Raw genomic sequence first — 19,664 nt, forward strand, 5'->3', positions numbered from 1 at the left:
TCTTTTCATCCATCTTTCAAATTTTAAAATTTATTTTGACTTCTTGTTTAAATTCTAGGAACTTTTAAAATAAGATAGTATCCTAGTCTTGTTGCAGAGATGCACACCTGTCTTTTCCTCTACTCCCTGCACTACCCACTCTCTCACTATGGTCTCTCATTTTTCACAACCTGTTTGTATATCTGCCTTTACTGTTAGGGACTTTCCTCCATGTTGAGTGATTCTTGACCATTAATTGATATCTGAGACCCTAAAAAGCTGAGCGGAAGCCTTGTGACAAGATAAAGCCTTTTCATTGTAGGAATTGCCTTGAGTGTGAGCATCTAGCTCGTCCTCTGTTTCAGTTTGATTTTTTTTGTGTAGAGTAGTCTTAGATTCTGTTACGTTATAGAAATGTGGGGTAGTTTATAGATCGTGACCATTCATTGCCTCATCGGGGGTCTCAGTACTGACCACGAAGAAGGGATCCAAGCGGTTAGACTTGTCAGTGGTAAAGCTAAATGGAGATTGTAGTAGTGCTTAATACGTCTTTCCCTACCTCAGTCTAGGTTTAGGGAATTTCATGTAGGGAGAGGTGAATCACAGAGGGCCCCAGCATGTGTTTATACCCAGACCTATACGGATATGACCATAGGCTGTCTCAAGTCCTTAGTGAAGAGCAGCAGGAACAGCAGGTGTGCCTCTGGGAGCTGTGGGTCTCTCTGAGAGCCTTGGACTGTCAGTAGGCAGCAAAAGGTTGGTAAAGGGATTGTATGAACAGATTTTGTAGCAAAATGTCATTACCCATAATTTAGAAAACTCAACCCAGTGGTTATCAGGGTGTGAGTAGTAAAATTGCTCTCCCTAGAGGGTGGCAAGAGATGCAGAGCCTTCACTTAATAATATCTGTGTCAGGGAGCAGAAGTGGTGGGGAGTTTCTTTCTTAAATGGCCTTACTGGGAAACTTGATGGTCTTTCAGCTTTGTGCCTCCTTTGTTGTCCTTGAATCAACTAGTCAAGCTCATTGACTCCCAAGTAACATGTGTAAATTTATTATGTCTGTATTAAGTCTAATGTGTATTAGACTTTGTTTTTCAGTAAAATCAAACTAGCATAAATATCAACTAGAGCTGATCTGTTAATTTTTAAGCAGTAATTTGCCTACCATGAAGTATCAATGGAATGATGATATTTAAAAAAACATTTTTTTATGTAAGCATTATAATTACAGAATTAGTGTGTTTTTTGGACAGTGTGTAGGCTAAGAAATGCCTCTTTTTCTTGGTTTCAGATTAATGATTTTTGATCTAACAGATTTTTTGGGTAAATACAAAAAAATAGATTGATACTGTCTTGGTTTCCATTTATTTCTTAATGATTATATTTCATATTTACGATTTTCTAAGTAACTTGTAATTTTAAATTAGCCTAATATTAAAATATAGAGCTTGAAAGTATTTTCTGTGGTTCTCTTCATGCCAGGTTCATCAGTTTTATTCTGCCTGTGGTTAGTTGTTCATTTTTAGTGGTTACATGGTTATTTACCAAATGGTACATTGTTATGTTTTTTCACTATTTAGGAAATGAACACTTATTTAACCTAATTAAATGTGCATCTTATGTAGGCAGCATATTCCATCTGGCTGAAAAAAAAACTTTAGTAATTATGTTTATGGATGTCAATTCACAAAGGAAAAACCCTGTATTCTTGAAAATCAGTGACAAATGTTTATTGTAGAGCTACAAAATATAATTAAAACAATACTACAGTATGTTAATAGAAGGTAGCTGTGACAAGTGACCTTTTGAAGGACTTTAAATGGGACACACCCTAACTTAACACTCTAGTTCAAGGCCTAAAACTTGGTTCGAAAAGATAGTATAATCTTTGTATGAGTAATTGCCCAACAGATTTAGACCAGAAAAGATTGATAGTTTTAAAAATAATGAGTGTGTGTGTGTGCGTGTGTGTGTGTGTTCAAGTTAGGACATTTTTAATTTTCTAAGTCCAGACAAAGATTTTTATTGGTTATTTTAACTAATAAAACCCTGAGATCTTGCTGGGGTTCAGTTGCATCATTGGCTGGAAGGCACCAGGGAGCATCAGATGCGGTGGTTCTCCGCTGAGAGCGTTCCCTCCATAGTTGGGGCACAGAGCTGTATGGGATGGAAGGGGACTTTTATAGCAGTGTCTCACCTTTGTGACAGATCCCCACATTCACTTGTACGTGTGTTGTGCCATCCTACATCTACTCTACTGGCCACATTTTCATTTAGTATATGATCCTTTGCCATGATAATGTTTCTCCTAGTTGCCTGCCCTCATGCTTCCTCATAAGGGGCTTGCTTTTGATCTCCACCACCTTATAGGAATTATCTAGATAATGGCTGTGCTTCTTTTTGGTTCCTTAATATTGGAGTGGATGCAGAGGGAATGATGTTATGGAAGAAGTCTTCTGAGTATATAGAATCCTAACGGAAACTCCCTAGGGGGTAAGAGATATAGACAGGTCTAGGAGCAAGCCAGTATGCAGGGCCACCCCTCCTAATCTGTTTTATTGGTTAAAAGAATAGAACCAGATAGTGATTTTACCCTTTAACCCTTCTTTAATAAAAAAAAAAAAAAAGACCTAAAATTGATTTATACTGCTTTGTTGTCTTTTGGCAGATTGAACTAAAAGTTCTTCAGGAAATAGTTGTCCATATCACGCTAATCAGTAATAGATAATCTTCTTCTAGTCCAGTATTTTTTATCTTAATCTCTTAAGTCATGAAAGATGCTGAAGGCATTCAGGAAATAAGACTAAAATTTTGTCTGGCAGTGTAATATTGTTGTATATTAACTATAAGGGAAACATCATTTCTTTTTTTCGCTTGAATATTGTGTTTTATATAAAAAGCTACTACTAAAACTTAATTTTAATTTTTTTCTCTTAATTTTTTAGTCATAAAACAGAGGTAACAAACGCTCTTCATGACATGGTGGATCAACTGGAACAGATTCTCAGGTGAGAAAAACGTTAGTCTGTTGGCTCTGTGCTGATGGAGGAGATCTGTCCAAGAAGCGTTACTTTTCATATGTCTAGTGGTCGTTTGCAGTTTGACTTCCTATTTGACTCTCTTGGGAATGAATTTTCTAAATATGATCGTGCTGCTAGCCTATGGTAGAGTAATTACAGCCTGGACCTTGAAGACTGATGGACCTGTGTCCAAATGTAGGTATTGCCAATTACAAGCTGTGTGATCTTTGAACCCTGGGTTTTCTTATTTAAAGTATCTAACTCATGAGATAATGGAATTAATGTTCGATTAACCATTTAAAGCGTCTCCTACGCAGTAGGTATACAAGAAATGTTAGTTCCTGCAGAGTTATTGCGTCTGTCAGCAAACTATATTTATTATACTCCTGACTTCCGTTTTTAGGCATATTACGTTTGATTGGATATCTGTTTTAGATCAAACTGCACTAGAGCCTTCAAGTAACTCTATAGTAATATTCTTCACTGTCAAAATGAAGCATTAAACTTTCTGTCTTGGAGCCTGAAATTCTTAATTTGCCGGTTAGGAAGTCAAATGTTGTTTACTAGTATTTATATGTATATAAGAAGTTGCTTGAGTAATTTTAAATATCTGTATTAAAAATGAAATTTTAGGGATAACAAAAATTTTTCCAACACATAATTATAGAATTATAGGTAATACCATCACTTTATAGTGGCGATATGAATAGTAAAGTATAATAATTTGGAGTCTACTAATTAGAAGTTTTATTCATTCAATTTGAGGGACTTGAGCATAAAATGTTTCAAGTTGTATTTAAGGAAACAGTGTTTTTTGCCATATATGTATGGGAGTAGAAAGAAGAACTAATTGTTCACTTTCCTTAGGACATTTGTTTCCTCTATTTATTACTACCTTGCTTGTTGCTTGTTACTTTGTGTTCTGAAAGTTATACAGTTTTGTTTTTTCTTGAAAAATTCTTAATAAATCAAGCTCTTTCTTTTCAAGCTTTGCTTGTTTTAGTTTCGCTGTGTCTCTCCTTTCCCCAGTGTCCCTGAGTAGTTAAACATAGCTTGAGTAAAGTTTAGTAGTAAGTCAATATAGATTCATTCCTTGCAAATTTGCGTGATTACCTTTTTTTTTCCCCTAATGAAACTGAGAAAAGTGATCTCAAAAAGATACAGTGAAATAAACTGTAAACACAGTTTAAGTGTGTTTAAGTGTGTTTACACTTTAAGTGTATTTACAGTTTATTTCACTGTATGTTCCTGGGTGTAACCATGAATGGTACTGATGTCACATTATGCTCTTACTACCTCGAGGAAACAGTTACACCTGGTCGGTTTCTGGATGATACCCATGTCTTTCCCTGTTTAGTTTAAACTACTGACCTTTTAAAATAAGAACTTTTTATTCCTGTTCCACCTCATAGCTACTAATCGTTGAAAAATGTTTTAGCATAATGATGTCAGGGGACGTGACTCATGAAACCTGTCTTTATGATGAGCTACTGAATTCTAGCCAGTCACGCTCTATAAACTCAGTAGTAGTTAATTTAAAAATGTGAGATTTGATGAGGCCAACCATGATATATGTATGATGCTGATGATTAGGGAATGTGATATCTCAAGAAGATTCATAGGAGACAAAATTTGTGACATATTTTTATTTTTATCGAATAGATTCTGGAGGGAGATTAAGCCTCGTGATGTTTCTGTGGCTCCAGCTCTAAAATTGTTCATTGCTTTTCTGACAACCTTGCCTATAACAAATTACTCAGTAGGATTGTTCAGAGTTAAAGCTGAATATTGAAATGATAGGTTTGGCTTGTTTTACTGATTTGATGCTTTTAGAGTAGAGGAAAATAATAAAAAAGATATGTCATACTTTAAAAAAATGAGTTACTAATTCCAAGTACATTATAATAAAAGTACAGGAAATAAGATTTGATAAATAATTATTAGCTTTTTTTTGGTGAGAATTAATGCAGTTTGTAAAATTGGGTCATTCTACATGCCACTTTTGTTTTTAGTACTAAATACCTAAGTGCTACTTGTACGTGTAAGACTCTCAGACTTCTTTTGTTTGGTAGCTTGACCTCAAAAAATTCCTCTCTCACTTTTAGTGTGTCAGAGCTCTTGGAGAAACATGGACTTGAGAAACCAGTTTCGTTTGTTAAGAACACTCAGTCCAGCTCAGAAGAGGCACGCAAGCTGATGGTTAGGTTGACCAGGCACACTGGTCGGAAGTAAGTAATGAACACCATTGATACTCGTATATGATTGAAAATAAGTACTGCTCTTTTTTAAAAAATTTACTTCATTGAGTTATAATTGACCAACAATAAATACCACATTTCAAGTGTAGAATTTGAAAAGTTTTAATATATGTAGGTACTCATGAAACCATCTTGCAACTGAGGTAATAAATATGTCCCCATTAAAATATGTCCCCTTTCTTCTTGCCCCTTTACATTCCCCTCCCTTTTGCTTCTTCTCATCACCCCCTTATCCCCTCTGCAGACTACTACTGATCTATTTTCTATTCCTATATATTACTTTGTATTTCCTATAATTTTATGGAATCATCCAGCATACACTTCTTGCGTGTTTGGCTTTTCCCACTCAGCATACTTATTTTGTCATTCATCCGTGTTGCATCATGGATAAATAATAATTCCATTTTATGTATTGAGTAGTATTCTATTTTATGAATTTATCACACTTTGGTGACCTCGTCACCTGTTTCTGGACTTTCTGGGTGGTTCTGAGTTTTGGATTTTACAGGTAAAGCTATGGATATCTGTGTACTTTAAAATATTCCTAATATTTTTTTTTATTGTAAATAGAATTATTTTCTTAATTTCATTTTTGGATTGTTCATTCCTAGTGTGTAGAAATGTTAATATATATTGATATATATTTTTTTGATTTTGGTATATATTGAGCTTGTGTCTTCCAACCTTGTTGGACTTCTATATTAGTTACAGTAGGGTTTTTTTTTTCTTTCGGATATTCCATAGGATTTTCTGTATATGGTATCATGTCATCTGCAAATAGAGACAGCTCTACTTCTTCCCAAACCCTACTAGAGCTACACATGCACCACCTACATGGCTCCGGGAATCCTGAGCCCAGTCAACAGTAGTAAACTGCTTATGCAACGCAACCAGTAGTGGCTTGCTCAAGGAACTCTCCTTCCTAAGAAAACCCTGGTATTGTGTATCTGCCTTTCCCTATCTGTCTTTTTCAACAGTGTACTATAGTTATTGATGTATGTGCCTTATGTTCCTTTCGAGATCATACGCTTCTCCAGGGCAAGCATTATAGTTCCCAATACATCTAATATGGGACCGTATGTATCGATGGCCCTCTCTCAATAATTATTAAATGAATAATTTAAAAGGTTTTGGCAACTCAAGTCATAAGATTTGTTTTATAACTAGAAACAAACGGTCAGTATTTCTGATCATGCTGCCTCTAATCTAGAACCTTCTCTTCAAGAAAGCCTCGCTGTTACTGCTAAGTTATTTCCTGTCTTCCTTGAGTTCCTCAAATACTCCTGAAGCCTTTGAAGTTAATCTCTACTCATGGTGTTCTACTCAGAACATGTAAGAGAATATGGCCTCTTTTTTCAAACTAGTTAATTTGAAGTAAATCTTAATTATTTCATATATACTACCATGGCTTGGCCTTCAGCATCTATGGAATATTCTTATGCATATTCTAAATGATAGCAGATTTCACTGAATCTGCACAAATCAGGTTTTACCATCTTGAGTGCACTACTGTTTCTCCCTGGAAAATATACCTCTGTTCCAAGGCTGTAACTAATGCACCATGTTTGTATTTAGGGATCTCTCTGTTCATTTGCAATTCTCTGGTATAGTGCCTTCAGGTTCTACTCTTGGTTCCTGTTTACTGAATGTATTCTGAAAAGGCCATTGTAAATAATGTCTTATAATTTATTTTAATTAGAACCTGTACTTACGGCTAGCCATGTGTGAGAAAACATTAATACCATCTGTCCCAGTGTTGTTGGCTTCCAGAAGAACAGCTGGGCTATGAGAATTTGAATTCAGCTAGACAATGCCTAAGTTTGATTTTATCCAGGTGGTGCAAGATGGACACTCACTTCATCAAACATTTTGCAACTTATTTACCTGCAAGCCAGATCTGAACGAGCCCTCCAGTTCTTTGAAGTTCACCCAAAGAGTTCACATATCAAGGTCTAACTAATGGACACACTTCAGGGATTATCCTGGAAGACATGAAAATATGTCAGTTTTTTCTGTGTGTATGTTGGGGAAAAAATGTACTCTCTTATGCTTTATTGCGTATAGGATAGAAGTAATTATTCATTTTGTGTAATAAATATAAAATACTATAAGCAAATGAAGCATATGCTTATTAAAAATTTTAGGTGAAGAAGTTCCTGAAGACTAGAAATTTCATAAGAATGATCTCAAATACATGTTTTTCCCATAGCAATACCATGATATGCAAATAGTCTATTTGCCCTGCTTTTAATGCATAAAAAAGGAGAAGGTCCATGGGAAAGAAACATCCAGTTGGTATTTGACAAGCACAGAACAAAGTAAAATCTGCCCTTTCTAACAGTGAGATTCAGGATTATGTAGAACGTCAAGACTAGCAGGTAAACATAAATAGTGATTCCAAATTCATATATAGTCAACAAAGGTGAACTTTTGGGGGAAGCAGAATTACAGCACTTTCTCCTTCCTGCTAAACAATATTAGTAATCATGTGTGTAACTATAGAAACCAAAGAAATGTGTTTGTAGCTTTCATATTCGTTCATTAACATTTATTGAATACTATTTTATACCAGAAAAAGGGGGGAGTGTATTTTCATACATTCTAGTTTTAGTTAATCCTCACAATGTACAAAAAGGGAATCTAGCTCAGAGAAATTAAGAGGCATATTCAGAACTGTATAGGAAATTGAGCTTGTTTTTATACTTAAAGCACAGGCATTGAAGCAAGATGTTCTTATCAGAATTAATCTCCTCCATTTCTTATTGCTCTCCAAGATGGGCCTTACGTGAGGACTTGGAACTTCAGGAACATTAAGTGTCCATGATCATGCAGCTAATACGTGTCTCTTAGTGAATTTGTTAACAAAACCCTTTCCCTGCTACAGGAGAATCTGAACCATTAATTCTCTAACTCTGTAACCCTGGATACCCACATAAAAGGCTGTTTGATCAACAAAACTGTGTATGGCTCATTGGTTGTGTAAACCTGATCCCTGGTTAGTAAATTGCTTCTGACCTGGAGGAACTGGAAATGAACTGGAAAACCTGATAGGGGCTTTATGCTTTGGGCTTTCCTGAGTGTGGTCACTGGCATGTCCTTGGGGAGACCCCGAGAACTGTGCCTTTGGAATTGTTACAAAAGATATTGGTTCTTGTGTGGCATGAAACTCCTTCCTGAGTTAGATGGGGCAGCTCTTGCCGTTACCCTATAAGACTCTGTCTTCTGGCACCTGGGCTGTCCCGTGGGATGAACATCACCCCTGCGGCACTTGGTCGGTCACTCTGTGGCCTGTTGCGGGGACTCCCACTGGGAAGAGCCACTCGTGCTGCCCTGCTGATGAACTGGGGTCCCCAGCCTCTCGACTGATGCTAGGGGTGGCCTCTGCTTGCCTTTCAGGTCTGCACGTGTAGTCGAAGTTAAGAAGATCCCCTGTGGGGATTGCAGTGTGATAAAGACGAATTTGAAACCTATTCTCCTGTCTCTGTGTGCTTTTTCTGCTAGATCACAGCTGCTGTATCTTACTGTGCTTTATTTTATCTTGGAAACTCACTGCTTGTTTACCTTTGCTATTATCACTTAATGCTGTTCTAGTTCTATGTCTAGGCAGCCAGTGACCCAGGTGGCTCGGACAGCATCTGTAACATTGTTATAGAACCGCTCAGCTTTTCCTTCTGATCAAAGTTTTTTCCTGGACATTCAAATGAGATTATTCCTATTTATCATTTGGGAGCTGTGTGGCATATAGAATGGTGATACCAATTTTTTTTTAACTTTTGGCCAACTGAGGAGAGATTTCATGAATTTTTTTCTTTTCTCCCCCCACCCCCACCAGGCAGCCTCCTGTCAGTGAGTCTCATTGGAGAATGTTGCTGCAAGACATGTTAACTATGCAGCAGAATGTTTACACCTGCCTGGATTCAGATGCTTGCTATGAGGTAACTCGATACATGGAACGCATGGAAGTTACTTGTTTTTAATTTGCAAAGTTTGGCTGTTACAGTATGTTTCCTGAACACAGAGGTCGTGATCATAAGCCTCACTCTAAGTAATACTATTGAGTCATAGCCGCGGATTGAGTAGTGCTTTCTAAGTTGAGCACTTGTGTATCTCACCTCCTGTCCCTCCATCTTCGTTCACTGCAACAGCGGTTATCGCTAGAACACAGACTCCTCCTGGACTCCTCTCACTTCCATGGTCTTGGTGGTCACTAACGCCTATTTGATTGATGTAGCTGGGAAGGATCTTTCAAATCTGTTCCTATCTCTGCTAAATTGCAATTCCCCCTAACTTGTCGCCCTACTTCCATATTTCTAATCTACACTGATTCAGAGCATTCTTCTAAAACACCTTTTCATGACACTCCCCTTCTTCACATTTGCTGCTTTTTCCATCAGAAAGTAGCCGTATTTCTTAGCATGGCATAGAAAGCCACAACAGATCGCGCTTCCGTGTCCACTCTCTCCCCCGGGCTACACTGTACCTGCAAGGGACAGCGTGTTCCCCCTGCTCCATTACGTCCACCGGACCTGCCCTGGGACCTGCCCTGACTCTCCGCGCACCATGCTTCTTCACATCCGGTGACTGCACCTGCATTGTTCCCTGCGCCTGGATCTGTTCCTCTTTCCTTTATCTGAAAATTGCTGGTAATTTGCAGGACCCACTTCACTAATTGTGCCCTCCAGGATACCTGCCTTTGTCCTTTCATGTAACTTGTCTCTATTATAGGCTTTCTTTCAAATGCAGTAACTGGTTTCCATGTGTGGTTTTTCCCTTTGGTCCTGAGCCCTTAGGTAGGCATTATCATATTCATGTTCAGCCTCCTATCCCCCAGTGACTATTGTGATGTCCGGAACACAAAGGATACTTAAGAAATGGCTGCTAATTGACATAGGAGTGTAACCCAGGGGGGTTTAATTATTATTTTTGGAAGGTATGTGTCTCACCACCAAATTACTCCTTGTTCAGGTGGCAAAATGGTTCAACTAACCCGTCTTTAATGAGGCATAATTTAAAAGCAGGTTTCCATTTTGAGTTTTTCTGTCAATAAGCCAAACATGAAATTGTATAGGATATTTCTTGTGTTGCTGTGCTTTGACATCACAAAGCTTGACCCCTTGATAAAATGAGTTATAAAAATAGGTCTCTATTTTGTGAAATTGGTTGGTATTTTTATTCAAGGTGATTTTAACAAAAGAGTGCTACTATAGACTGTTGAGAAATGGTTTTATATTTGAACTTCGGGTTTTTAAATGCTTGAATGAGTATGAAGTTTACATTGATGATTATAGTCTCAGACCATGTACATACAATTGCCAGTAGCTTCCCCTTTTGTGTCTAATGTGACACTTAAATTCTGATTCCAGGAGAAAGTCTATATTCACATGGGCTCCAAAGCCTAACCATCATTTATGTCTGCAGTACTGTTTTTAAGTTGGAATGGCATTATTTTGCTATTTTGCTATTTGTGATTCTGATTGGAAAATTGGCAATATATATATTACACTGAACTAGCTCCTAACAACTTGATATATTAAATTGTTTTTGTTATATTTTAACACCTTTTTATTAGGCTTTGCTATTTTAATGACTTCTGGCCATTAGCCTCTTTCCTTTGAGAAAACATTTGAAAGCATATTCTAACAGCTTGAAATGGTTATAGAAGAAGGTAATGTGGATTTAGCAACCTTACATTTTTTTTCAAACTTATATTTTAAATATTACATTTTAAATATTAGTAACTTTTAAATTATGCTCTGTTGTTTTACTGACTTTTGGGTATTATATTAGGGGTTGCTATCTTGGAAAATAATTTGAGAAAGTTGGCACAATTTTGAGAAAGTTAAAGGTTTCATTACAGCATGTAGAGCACAAATCTGTATTGTTCATTTTAGCAAAAACTTAAATTTTAGAGTGAATGAATTGTATTTCTCAATACTGGGCATTAACTCTTTATGGCTTACTTGAATAAACCAAAGGAACAGAGAAACTGTCATATCTAAGTCATTTGGGTCACTTGGAGTAAAGCCATTTTCACCTGTCAGATATAAATGATTAGGCTTACTCATTAGTAATTTGCTTTCTGTAACAATAGGTATTTCGTAGCAGATCCCTTGTAGATATTAGTAATTTTATCCTTATCATGGTCATCTTAATAAAGTCCTGTCTAAAAATACTACCTTCCCCAGAAGCCTAGAAAGAAGTGAAAATAAGGGGATCCTATGAAAACTGGGTAGTCTTAATTGTAAGAAGATTCTTGATTCTCCATGAAATCTGCTTTTCATCTCTTGCTTCTATTTCTGTGCTGTCCTCCAGCAGAGGCCTAATAGGGGTGAACATTTTTGGAGAAGTTCTTATTACTAATTACATATTGACATTATTAGTGTAGATTTAAAGGGATCTTTCTGTTTAAGATTTTTCTGGACTAAGTAATAAATATTCTCAGTTATACAATAAATTTTATGTTTATTGATGCTGTTAGATGCCTAGTAGAATACAATGATATTTGCATGAATACCTTCCATCAGTGGCTTTTGTTTTATTTAAATAGTTTTTAGTCTGCAGATTGGAAAAAAATCAATGTTACATTTACAGCTTAGCTGTTTTGTTCGTAAGACTGAGTTCAGATGCTTTAAGCAGTTATAAATTGTGTGACGTATTCAAAGATTTAAAAAAAAAAATTGAACTGTTACAGTTTAAGCAGAGTGGGGCCTATTATAGAGTTTGGGACATTACGTCTAAGTAATGCTGTTTTTAAATGAGTATGAATTTCAGATATTTTACTCAGACATTCCTTGTAACACGTTAAGATACAGTTGATCCTTGAATAGCCCTCCTTGAACAACAGCATGGGTGTGAACCACGTGGGTCTACTTATATTCGGGTTAGTTTGTTTTGGTAAGCACAGTATTAAATGTATTTTCTTTATGATTTTAATATTTTCTTCAGCTTACCTTATTGTAAGAATACAGTTATAGAATACAGTAAATATAAAATAATGTGTTAATTGCCTGTCCATATTATCTGTGAGGCTCCTGGTCAACAGTGGACTATTAGTAGGTAAGTTTTGGGGGGAGTCAGAAGTTATATGGGATTTTTGACTGCATGGGAGTTCAGCACTCCTAACTCCCGTGTTGTTCAAGGGTCAATTGTATTATGCTTCATATTGGTTTGTTCTGTTACGTTATATCTTCTTCCTAAAAGATGAATTTGTTGTATTGAAGTGAAATTCACATAACATAAAATGAACCACTTACAATGGGTGTCATTGTCATTTAGTGCGTTTACAGTGTCGTGCAACTGCTACCTTTAGTTAATGGATGTATTTTTTAATTCATTTCATTTGGATATCAGAGTCTTCATTTTGTTGAGAACTGAATCCTCCCGCTTTAACTAATTAAGGTTTCTTCTTTTTCCCAGATATTTACAGAAAGCCTTTTGTGTTCCAGTCGCCTTGAAAATATCCACTTAGCTGGGCAGATGGTGCACTGCAGCGCCTGTGCAGTAAATCCGCCCACCAGTGTAGCCCATAAAGGGAAAACCCAGTACAGGGTCAGTTATGAAAGAAGTATTGACTTGGTTTTGGCGGCCAGCAGAGAGTACTTTAATTCTTCTACCAGCCTCACCGATAGCTGCATGGATCTGGCCAGGTGGAGTAATTCTGTATTCTTCCGTGAGAGGGCGGGGATAAGCCAGAATACACAAACTCCATTGTTGGTTTTATTCTTTCCTTTACAAAATATATTGCCACAAGTACGGAATGACTCTACTGTGTGGGCCACAGTTATTTACTGCTTGAATACAGAAAGATAATTACATTAAGAATATTCATCAACTTTCTCGTGACCCCTTTTCTTCAGCATGCTTTCCCAGTCTTTCCTGCTGATTATCCGAGATTGTACATTGCTTCCGTTAGGAAGGACTCATGAGCTAGCTTGCAAATTCAAGTTCTAGGAATTTGTAGCACATTGAGGCAATGGCTGCATGCTTTTACATGACTTGTGCTCTGTTTAGGGACGAGGGACCTGATTAGATGATAGAGCTCTGAAGTCCCTTCCAGGTGGAAATTTCTGGACTGTGAATTCAGTTTCTCTCTTGGCCTGTTGTGCTGGAAATTTAATGTTGATCTTTTTATTATTGATTCTTTTTTTTAAAAAAAAGATTTTATTTATTTATTTGACAGAGATAGAGACAGCTAGCGAGAGAGGGAACACAAGCAGGGGGAGTGGGAGAGGAAGAAGCAGGCTCATAGCGGAGGAGCCTGATGTGGGGCTCGATGCCATAACGCTGGGATCACACCCTGAGCCGAAGGCAGACACTTAACCGCTATGCCACCCAGATGCCCCATATTGATTCTTTTTTTTAAAGATTTATTTATTTGAGAGAGAGTGTGTGCGTGCACAGGAGCGTAGGGGGAGGGGCAAAGAGGGAGGGAGGGAGAGAGAGAGAGAGAGAGAGAGAGAATCTTCAAGCTGACTCCCTGCTGAGCACAGATCCCCATGCAGGGCTTGATCCCATGAGCCTAAGATCATGACCTGAGCTGAAACCAAGAGTTGGATGCTCGACTGACTGACTCACCCAGGTGCCCCTCTTTACTATTGATTCTTATGAGCTTTTTGTGCATAAAGGACATTTGCCCTTTTCCTCTCTCACATGTTTTAACCATGTGGTCAAATTTTTATATATATGATTTATCTTTCAAATTGCTATTCAAAATCTATAAAGATTTTGATTATTTTCTTTTATAATTTCTGTCTTGTGTGTCATCCTTTGAAAGAGCTTTAATTCTCAAGACCATTATAATAGTTTTTCATATTCTTTTTTACTACTTTCATAGTTATATTTTCACACTGAAATTTTAGGCCCATTTGGAATTTATTTTGATGTAGTGATTGTGTTAGCTATTTAGATTTATTTTTTCCCCCAAATGACTAGCAGCTAAAAGCTTAAAGGAAACTTTTTTCCCCCTGTGATATCTTATTATAAAGAGAACCATGTTTTCTCAAACCATGTTATTGAACTTGACAGAGTTGTTAAAAATAGTAAATTTTTTTCTTCTTCTCTCCTAAGGGATTGTATTTCTATTTCAGATGATGAAAATATCAAATAGAATAGCTTTTGAAACTGAGAGTTGTGTTTGACCTAAATCTTTTTGGCAGGTGTTCTCACAGATCATTTTTTATTTATTTATTTATTTATTTTTTTTTTAAAGATTTTATTTATTTATTTATTTGACAGAGATAGCGACAGCCAGCGAGAGAGGGAACACAAGCAGGGGGAGTGGGAGAGGAAGAAGCAGGCTCACAGCACAGGAGCCTGATGTGGGGCTCGATCCCAGAACGCCGGGACCACGCCCTGAGCCGAAGGCAGACGCTTAACCGCTGTGCCACCCAGGCGCCCCTCACAGATCATTTTTAAATCTACGCTTCCAATATTTTCCTTTTTCTCCCACAAGGACACACCTTAATTTGGAAAAGATATTGTATGTGTATAAAGTGACACCAGACTGATGATGATCTGTGAGCCTGGATATATTTAAAAGTTCAGAGTCACATTTAATATAGAAAATAACCCATACATTCTTACTGATTAAATTATTATGAACTAATTTTTTGAATTGAGGAAATAATACATCCACAAGATAAAAATATTCAGCAATACAAAAAAGGATATGTATTTACAATAATTCTCTTTTCATTCCCATTCCCCTAACTTTATCCCTCAGCTATCTTTTTAAATCATTTTCCTGTGTGTCCTTCCAAAATACTTTCTTAAATGTTTCCCTCATCTTTTTTAAGTCACAAATGAGTGCTTACTACTTGTACATACCCTTCTGGATCTCATTATTTCCACTTATGATCTATACTGAAGGTTTTTTCATGAGGGCATGTAGGCTTGATATATATTCTTTGTTTTGATGGTTGTGGAATATCCTGTTGTTTGACTTTCTAGAATTTAATTCATGGTAAAAATTCATTCTGTTGTACTTTAAAAACACTGTGGTAGTGAACATCCCTGATTATGTGTGGGCATGTGGACATGTGCGAGCCTATCTGCAGTACACATTGCTAGAACTGGGAATTCGTGGGTTCAAAGGTAGCATAGTAGAATTTGGGTAGATACCGCACATAGGCTCTGTCTTGTTACACTTGAATCAGCAGTATATGTTAGTGCTAATCTCATTTATATTTTACAATTTTGCAAGCAAGGTAAGCCCACATTCAGCACTCAGTCATACAGATGCATCCTGGGGCTGAGAGCTCTTCATCAGACGATCCATGATTTTAGCACCTTTAGCCCTTCCTGGCCTGATCTCTGCCTCTTTCTAGTTCTGCACCCCAGTGTCCTCCACATCCAGCTTTCAGAAAGTAAGTTTATTTGTTAATGAGAAGATTTCTTAAGTACACTTTGTCTGGATTTTTAAAAATGTGCTTAAAATGCTCCACAGGTGTCACAGATTCTTAGTTTAGCAGAGTCGCTTTCTCCTGTATTCATCTCAGCACTGTATTACCAACGGACTCTTCCTTATGATCAGGAAATGTCCTTTGTGCAATGTCTCAGCTTAGTCCTTTTTCCTTTGGGAGTCGAAGTTGTCACTGAAACGAGATGTTTGTTTTTCCTAGAAGAATAACTGGAAATTATCTGAATTCTGTCTCCCTTTTTAAACCTTTCCTGTATGATTATGACCTTTGGAGTCAGCAGTAAAAAGAGCGTTAAGTCAGAGTCAATGTATTTTGCTTTGTAATGTGGTACCATTCCCTACTATTGGAACAACCCTGCACAGGTCACTACACCTCTCTGAGCTTCGATTTTGGCTTCCTTAGGAAGCAGATAATGCTCTTTGCCTATCGCACAGGCTTGCTATGAGGACTAAATAAGGTAACAGAAAGCATCTAGCAGGGTACCTGGAGCGTAGGAGGTTTTTGATAAATATGTGTTGGATCCATCATCCAACTAAGAAAGGCAACTTAGGGGCGCCTGGGTGGCATAGCGGTTAAGCGTTTGCCTTCGGCTCAGGGCGTGATCCTGGCGTTATGGGATCGAGCCCCACATCAGGCTCCTCCGCTGTGAGCCTGCTTCTTCCTCTCCCACTCCCCCTGCTTGTGTTCCCTCTCTCGCTGGCTGCCTCTGTCTCTGTCAAATAAATAAAAAAAAAAATCTTTAAAAAAAAAAAAAAAAAGAAAGGCAACTTAGCCAAACATTTGTTACTTCTTTTTTTTTTTTTTATAAAGATTTTATTCATTTATTTGACAGAGATAGAGACAGCTAGCGAGAGAGGGAACACAAGCAGGGGGAGTGGGAGAGGAAGAAGCAGGCTCACAGCGGGAGCCTGATGTGGGGCTTGAACCCACAACGCCAGGATCACGCCCTGAGCCGAAGGCAGGCGCTTAACCGCTGTGCCACCCAGGCGCCCCTGTTACTTCTTTTTTTTAAAAAGCTGATCTTATCTAATCATCCCCTAGGTGCTGCTTACAGCTGATAATCGATAGACCAGCTGCCATTCAGGAGGAGCTAGATCTTATCCAAGCGCTTGGATGTCTTGAAGAATTTGGGGTGAAGATCCTGCCTTTGCAAGGTGAGTTTTCTATTTAGTGTTGCATTGTTAACTTAGTATTAACTTATTTTGCATTGAATCACTAGTGTCGTTCCTTGGTAGTTTTTTGAATTAAAGAGTACCTTTGGTCATTTAATCCATTAACGATAGATCTGACCCTCTGCCCCGTTTTTCAAAGGAAATCTTAGTGGACATCCAAAAGAAAAAATAAAGCCGACATTTTATCATAAATTTATTTTGTAAGTTCTTAGTTATGCCATTAAAAGAAATAATATCAGCAACTGCAGCGAAGGTATTGGATAAAACCAAATGGGGGGTTATGGATTAAGAGTTTTGGATCTCCGTCAGTTTTGATGTACAGTTTATTTCCGTGTTTTGTTTTAGTTGCATGGATTTAGAAGTAGTATGCTTACTACAGAATATCCTTTAATTATGTTGATACTATTTTATTGAAAGGAATGGCAGGAAGTTCTTGTTTAGAGTTTAATTACTAACAATATCTTAACGTTGCTCAAGTTCTTCTACCGAAGCGTACGAGTCCGGTAAGTACCCCCCCCCAAACAAGCGTGCTGATACGCAGCCACGTGTCATCATCTACTTTGTGCTGTGAGGACGGTGTGTGTAACCGTGTCCTGAACCTTACCTGACAGGTGGGTGGTAGACTTCCTGTTGCCTTGAACTCTGGGCCTCAGGGCCCTAAATGAAATGGGTAGCTTGGTTATTGGCAGTATGCTTGGTGCCTTCCATGTAGTCTCTTTCTTCATTCTTAACCCTGGAAATGTTTGGAATTGGAAGTGGGGGAGGGGTAGCCAAGTTCTTTCTGTCTTCGGTTTTTGATAAATCTTCACTAGAACTGTCTCTCTTCTTCGTCTTCTTCGTCTTTGTCGTCTTCTTCTCCTTCTTCTTCCTCTTCTTCCTCCTCCTTTTTTTTTTTTTTTTTTTAACTCCTGGTACCTTTGGACAATGGGGTCCTGTTACAGGTTTCTCTGTGTCTTTGTCCTGTGTTTTTGAGGGTTTTGAGTCAGATGGATCTTAGGAGATATAAGTCATTAGAGACATTCGCATGTTTTCACGTGGGTTTTCACTGTAGTTTTACTAAAAATTAAAGCTCTGCTTGTCAGATACATTTATTGGATTTGAACAAGGTAGTATTACTGTTATCTTGAATATCATTGTTTGGAAATAATTTCTACATGATTATACGTATCCTGTAGCATCTTAAACAAGTATATTTAAGAAGATTGTTAAATTACTGGAAAATTCTATTTAGTAGTATCATTCCTGTGATTTTTGAACTCAAACTTCTTAAAGTTGTGAAGATTAATCAGAGTTATTAAAAATATTTTCATTTTTTTCTCAAAAGTCTTAAATCATGAACCGTCTCCCCTGAAACACATTTTCAGTTAAGTGTTCAGTGGTGGGGGAGTCCAAGCACTATGAAACTTGCCTTTCTCATATCTCTTCTAAGGCCAAGCAAGTCGTTATAGCTTTGACTCTGTGTATATGTGTGTATTTTAGCTACTTATTTAATCCAGGCAGATTAATGTAATACAAAAAAACCTTTTCTTGCAGTCCCCCAAATGCTAATGAATTATTTCAATTGACTTGAAATAATAAACAGAGATTAATTTTCTGTGGTGCCTAGTAGGCAGTTTTTTTGCTGGCAGTATTTTACATCATCTGATGGGTTTGAAAATCTGCAACCAAACCTGCTATCCTGCTGTTACTTCTGAGAAATTTCCTGACTGAAGAGTGTTTTAAGAAAGACATTTGCTTTCATGCCTTGACAGCTTTCCAGCTTGCTATATTGATTTGGAGTTTCCTATTAGAATGAATGTCAGAAAATCTTCTGGATGGGAGATGGGATATCGCCTTTGTGTCCTGTTTATAGTGTTTATGCCGCAGGTACAATTTAGGTGTAAGCTGCTTTTGTATTCATCAGGAATACCAGACAAAGTAACTTGATATTTAAACATTTATGGTCCGGGTATTTTTATAGCATACATTGTTCATTTTGTCACTTTGCTTTGTTTTAAAGCCTCCTTTGCTTATACTCCAGGAGTTGCTACTAGTCACCAAGGGAAGGCTAGTGTTACTAGCTACATTATAATTAGAGTTAATAGAAAACAGGGAGAGAAATACGTAAAAATGATTACTTACATTTGAGTCTCCTACGAGGTGTTTGTGTATGTGTGCATGTGTGTGCTTTTCCACATAATTTGGATGTTTATGTTTTGTGTAAATTATTCTTACTATTCACATGACCAGATTTGGGATATTTCAGTTGTCCCCCATGTTCTTTCTGTAATAGGGTTAATCAGTTTTTTTGGTCTCCCAGCATTGTGGCTAAAGCCAGCCTGGAGCCACTTCCTGCTGGGTACCTGGACAGGTATCTCACCTTGCTTTCTGTTTAAGTGTTCTCATCTACAAAATGGGGATACTAATAAGCACCTTCTGGAATTGCTTAGAAAGGTTAAGGCCATGTGTGCACAGTGCCTGGGACTTCGTAAGAGCTCTAATCATCAGCTGTCATTTTTGTTACTTCTCATGGAGGTTCTAGTTTCTAACTGGTGGTGGAATTAGAGTCTCCTACCTGCTTTCTCATTCTTCCTCTCTTTGGTCTCTTCTTTCCACTCTGCTTTCTTTCCATTCAAAAACTGCTGAGTTAACGTCTTACCCTTTCCAGAAACCGAAATGATGAAGGGAATAAGGTGCACTTCCTGACTTGGAAGGACGGACCCTGATGACAAGTCAGAGTCACACTAGTGTCATGTATGAATTTAAATTCTGATTCAGCCACTTTGAGGCGTGTGACCTGTGCATCTTCATGTTTTTGAACTTCACCTTCCTCAGATG

At 37.5% G+C, this 19,664-nt stretch overlaps 1 protein-coding gene across 2 annotated transcripts in view; it reads left to right on the forward strand.

The window, feature by feature from the left end:
- NBAS (NBAS subunit of NRZ tethering complex) overlaps nt 1-19,664 on the forward strand; it is a 336,415-nt gene that overhangs the window by 141,188 nt on the left and 175,563 nt on the right. For both annotated transcript variants that reach the window (XM_034659882.1, XM_034659883.1), the window contains 5 exons: nt 2,925-2,987; nt 5,105-5,227; nt 9,090-9,192; nt 12,674-12,903; nt 16,717-16,829. In XM_034659882.1, the coding sequence (XP_034515773.1) occupies nt 2,925-2,987; nt 5,105-5,227; nt 9,090-9,192; nt 12,674-12,903; nt 16,717-16,829 (632 nt within the window). The remainder of the gene's footprint in view (nt 1-2,924; nt 2,988-5,104; nt 5,228-9,089; nt 9,193-12,673; nt 12,904-16,716; nt 16,830-19,664) is intronic.

This window comes from Ailuropoda melanoleuca, chromosome 4 (assembly GCF_002007445.2).
Source record: "Ailuropoda melanoleuca isolate Jingjing chromosome 4, ASM200744v2, whole genome shotgun sequence".
Lineage (NCBI taxonomy): Eukaryota > Metazoa > Chordata > Mammalia > Carnivora > Ursidae > Ailuropoda > Ailuropoda melanoleuca.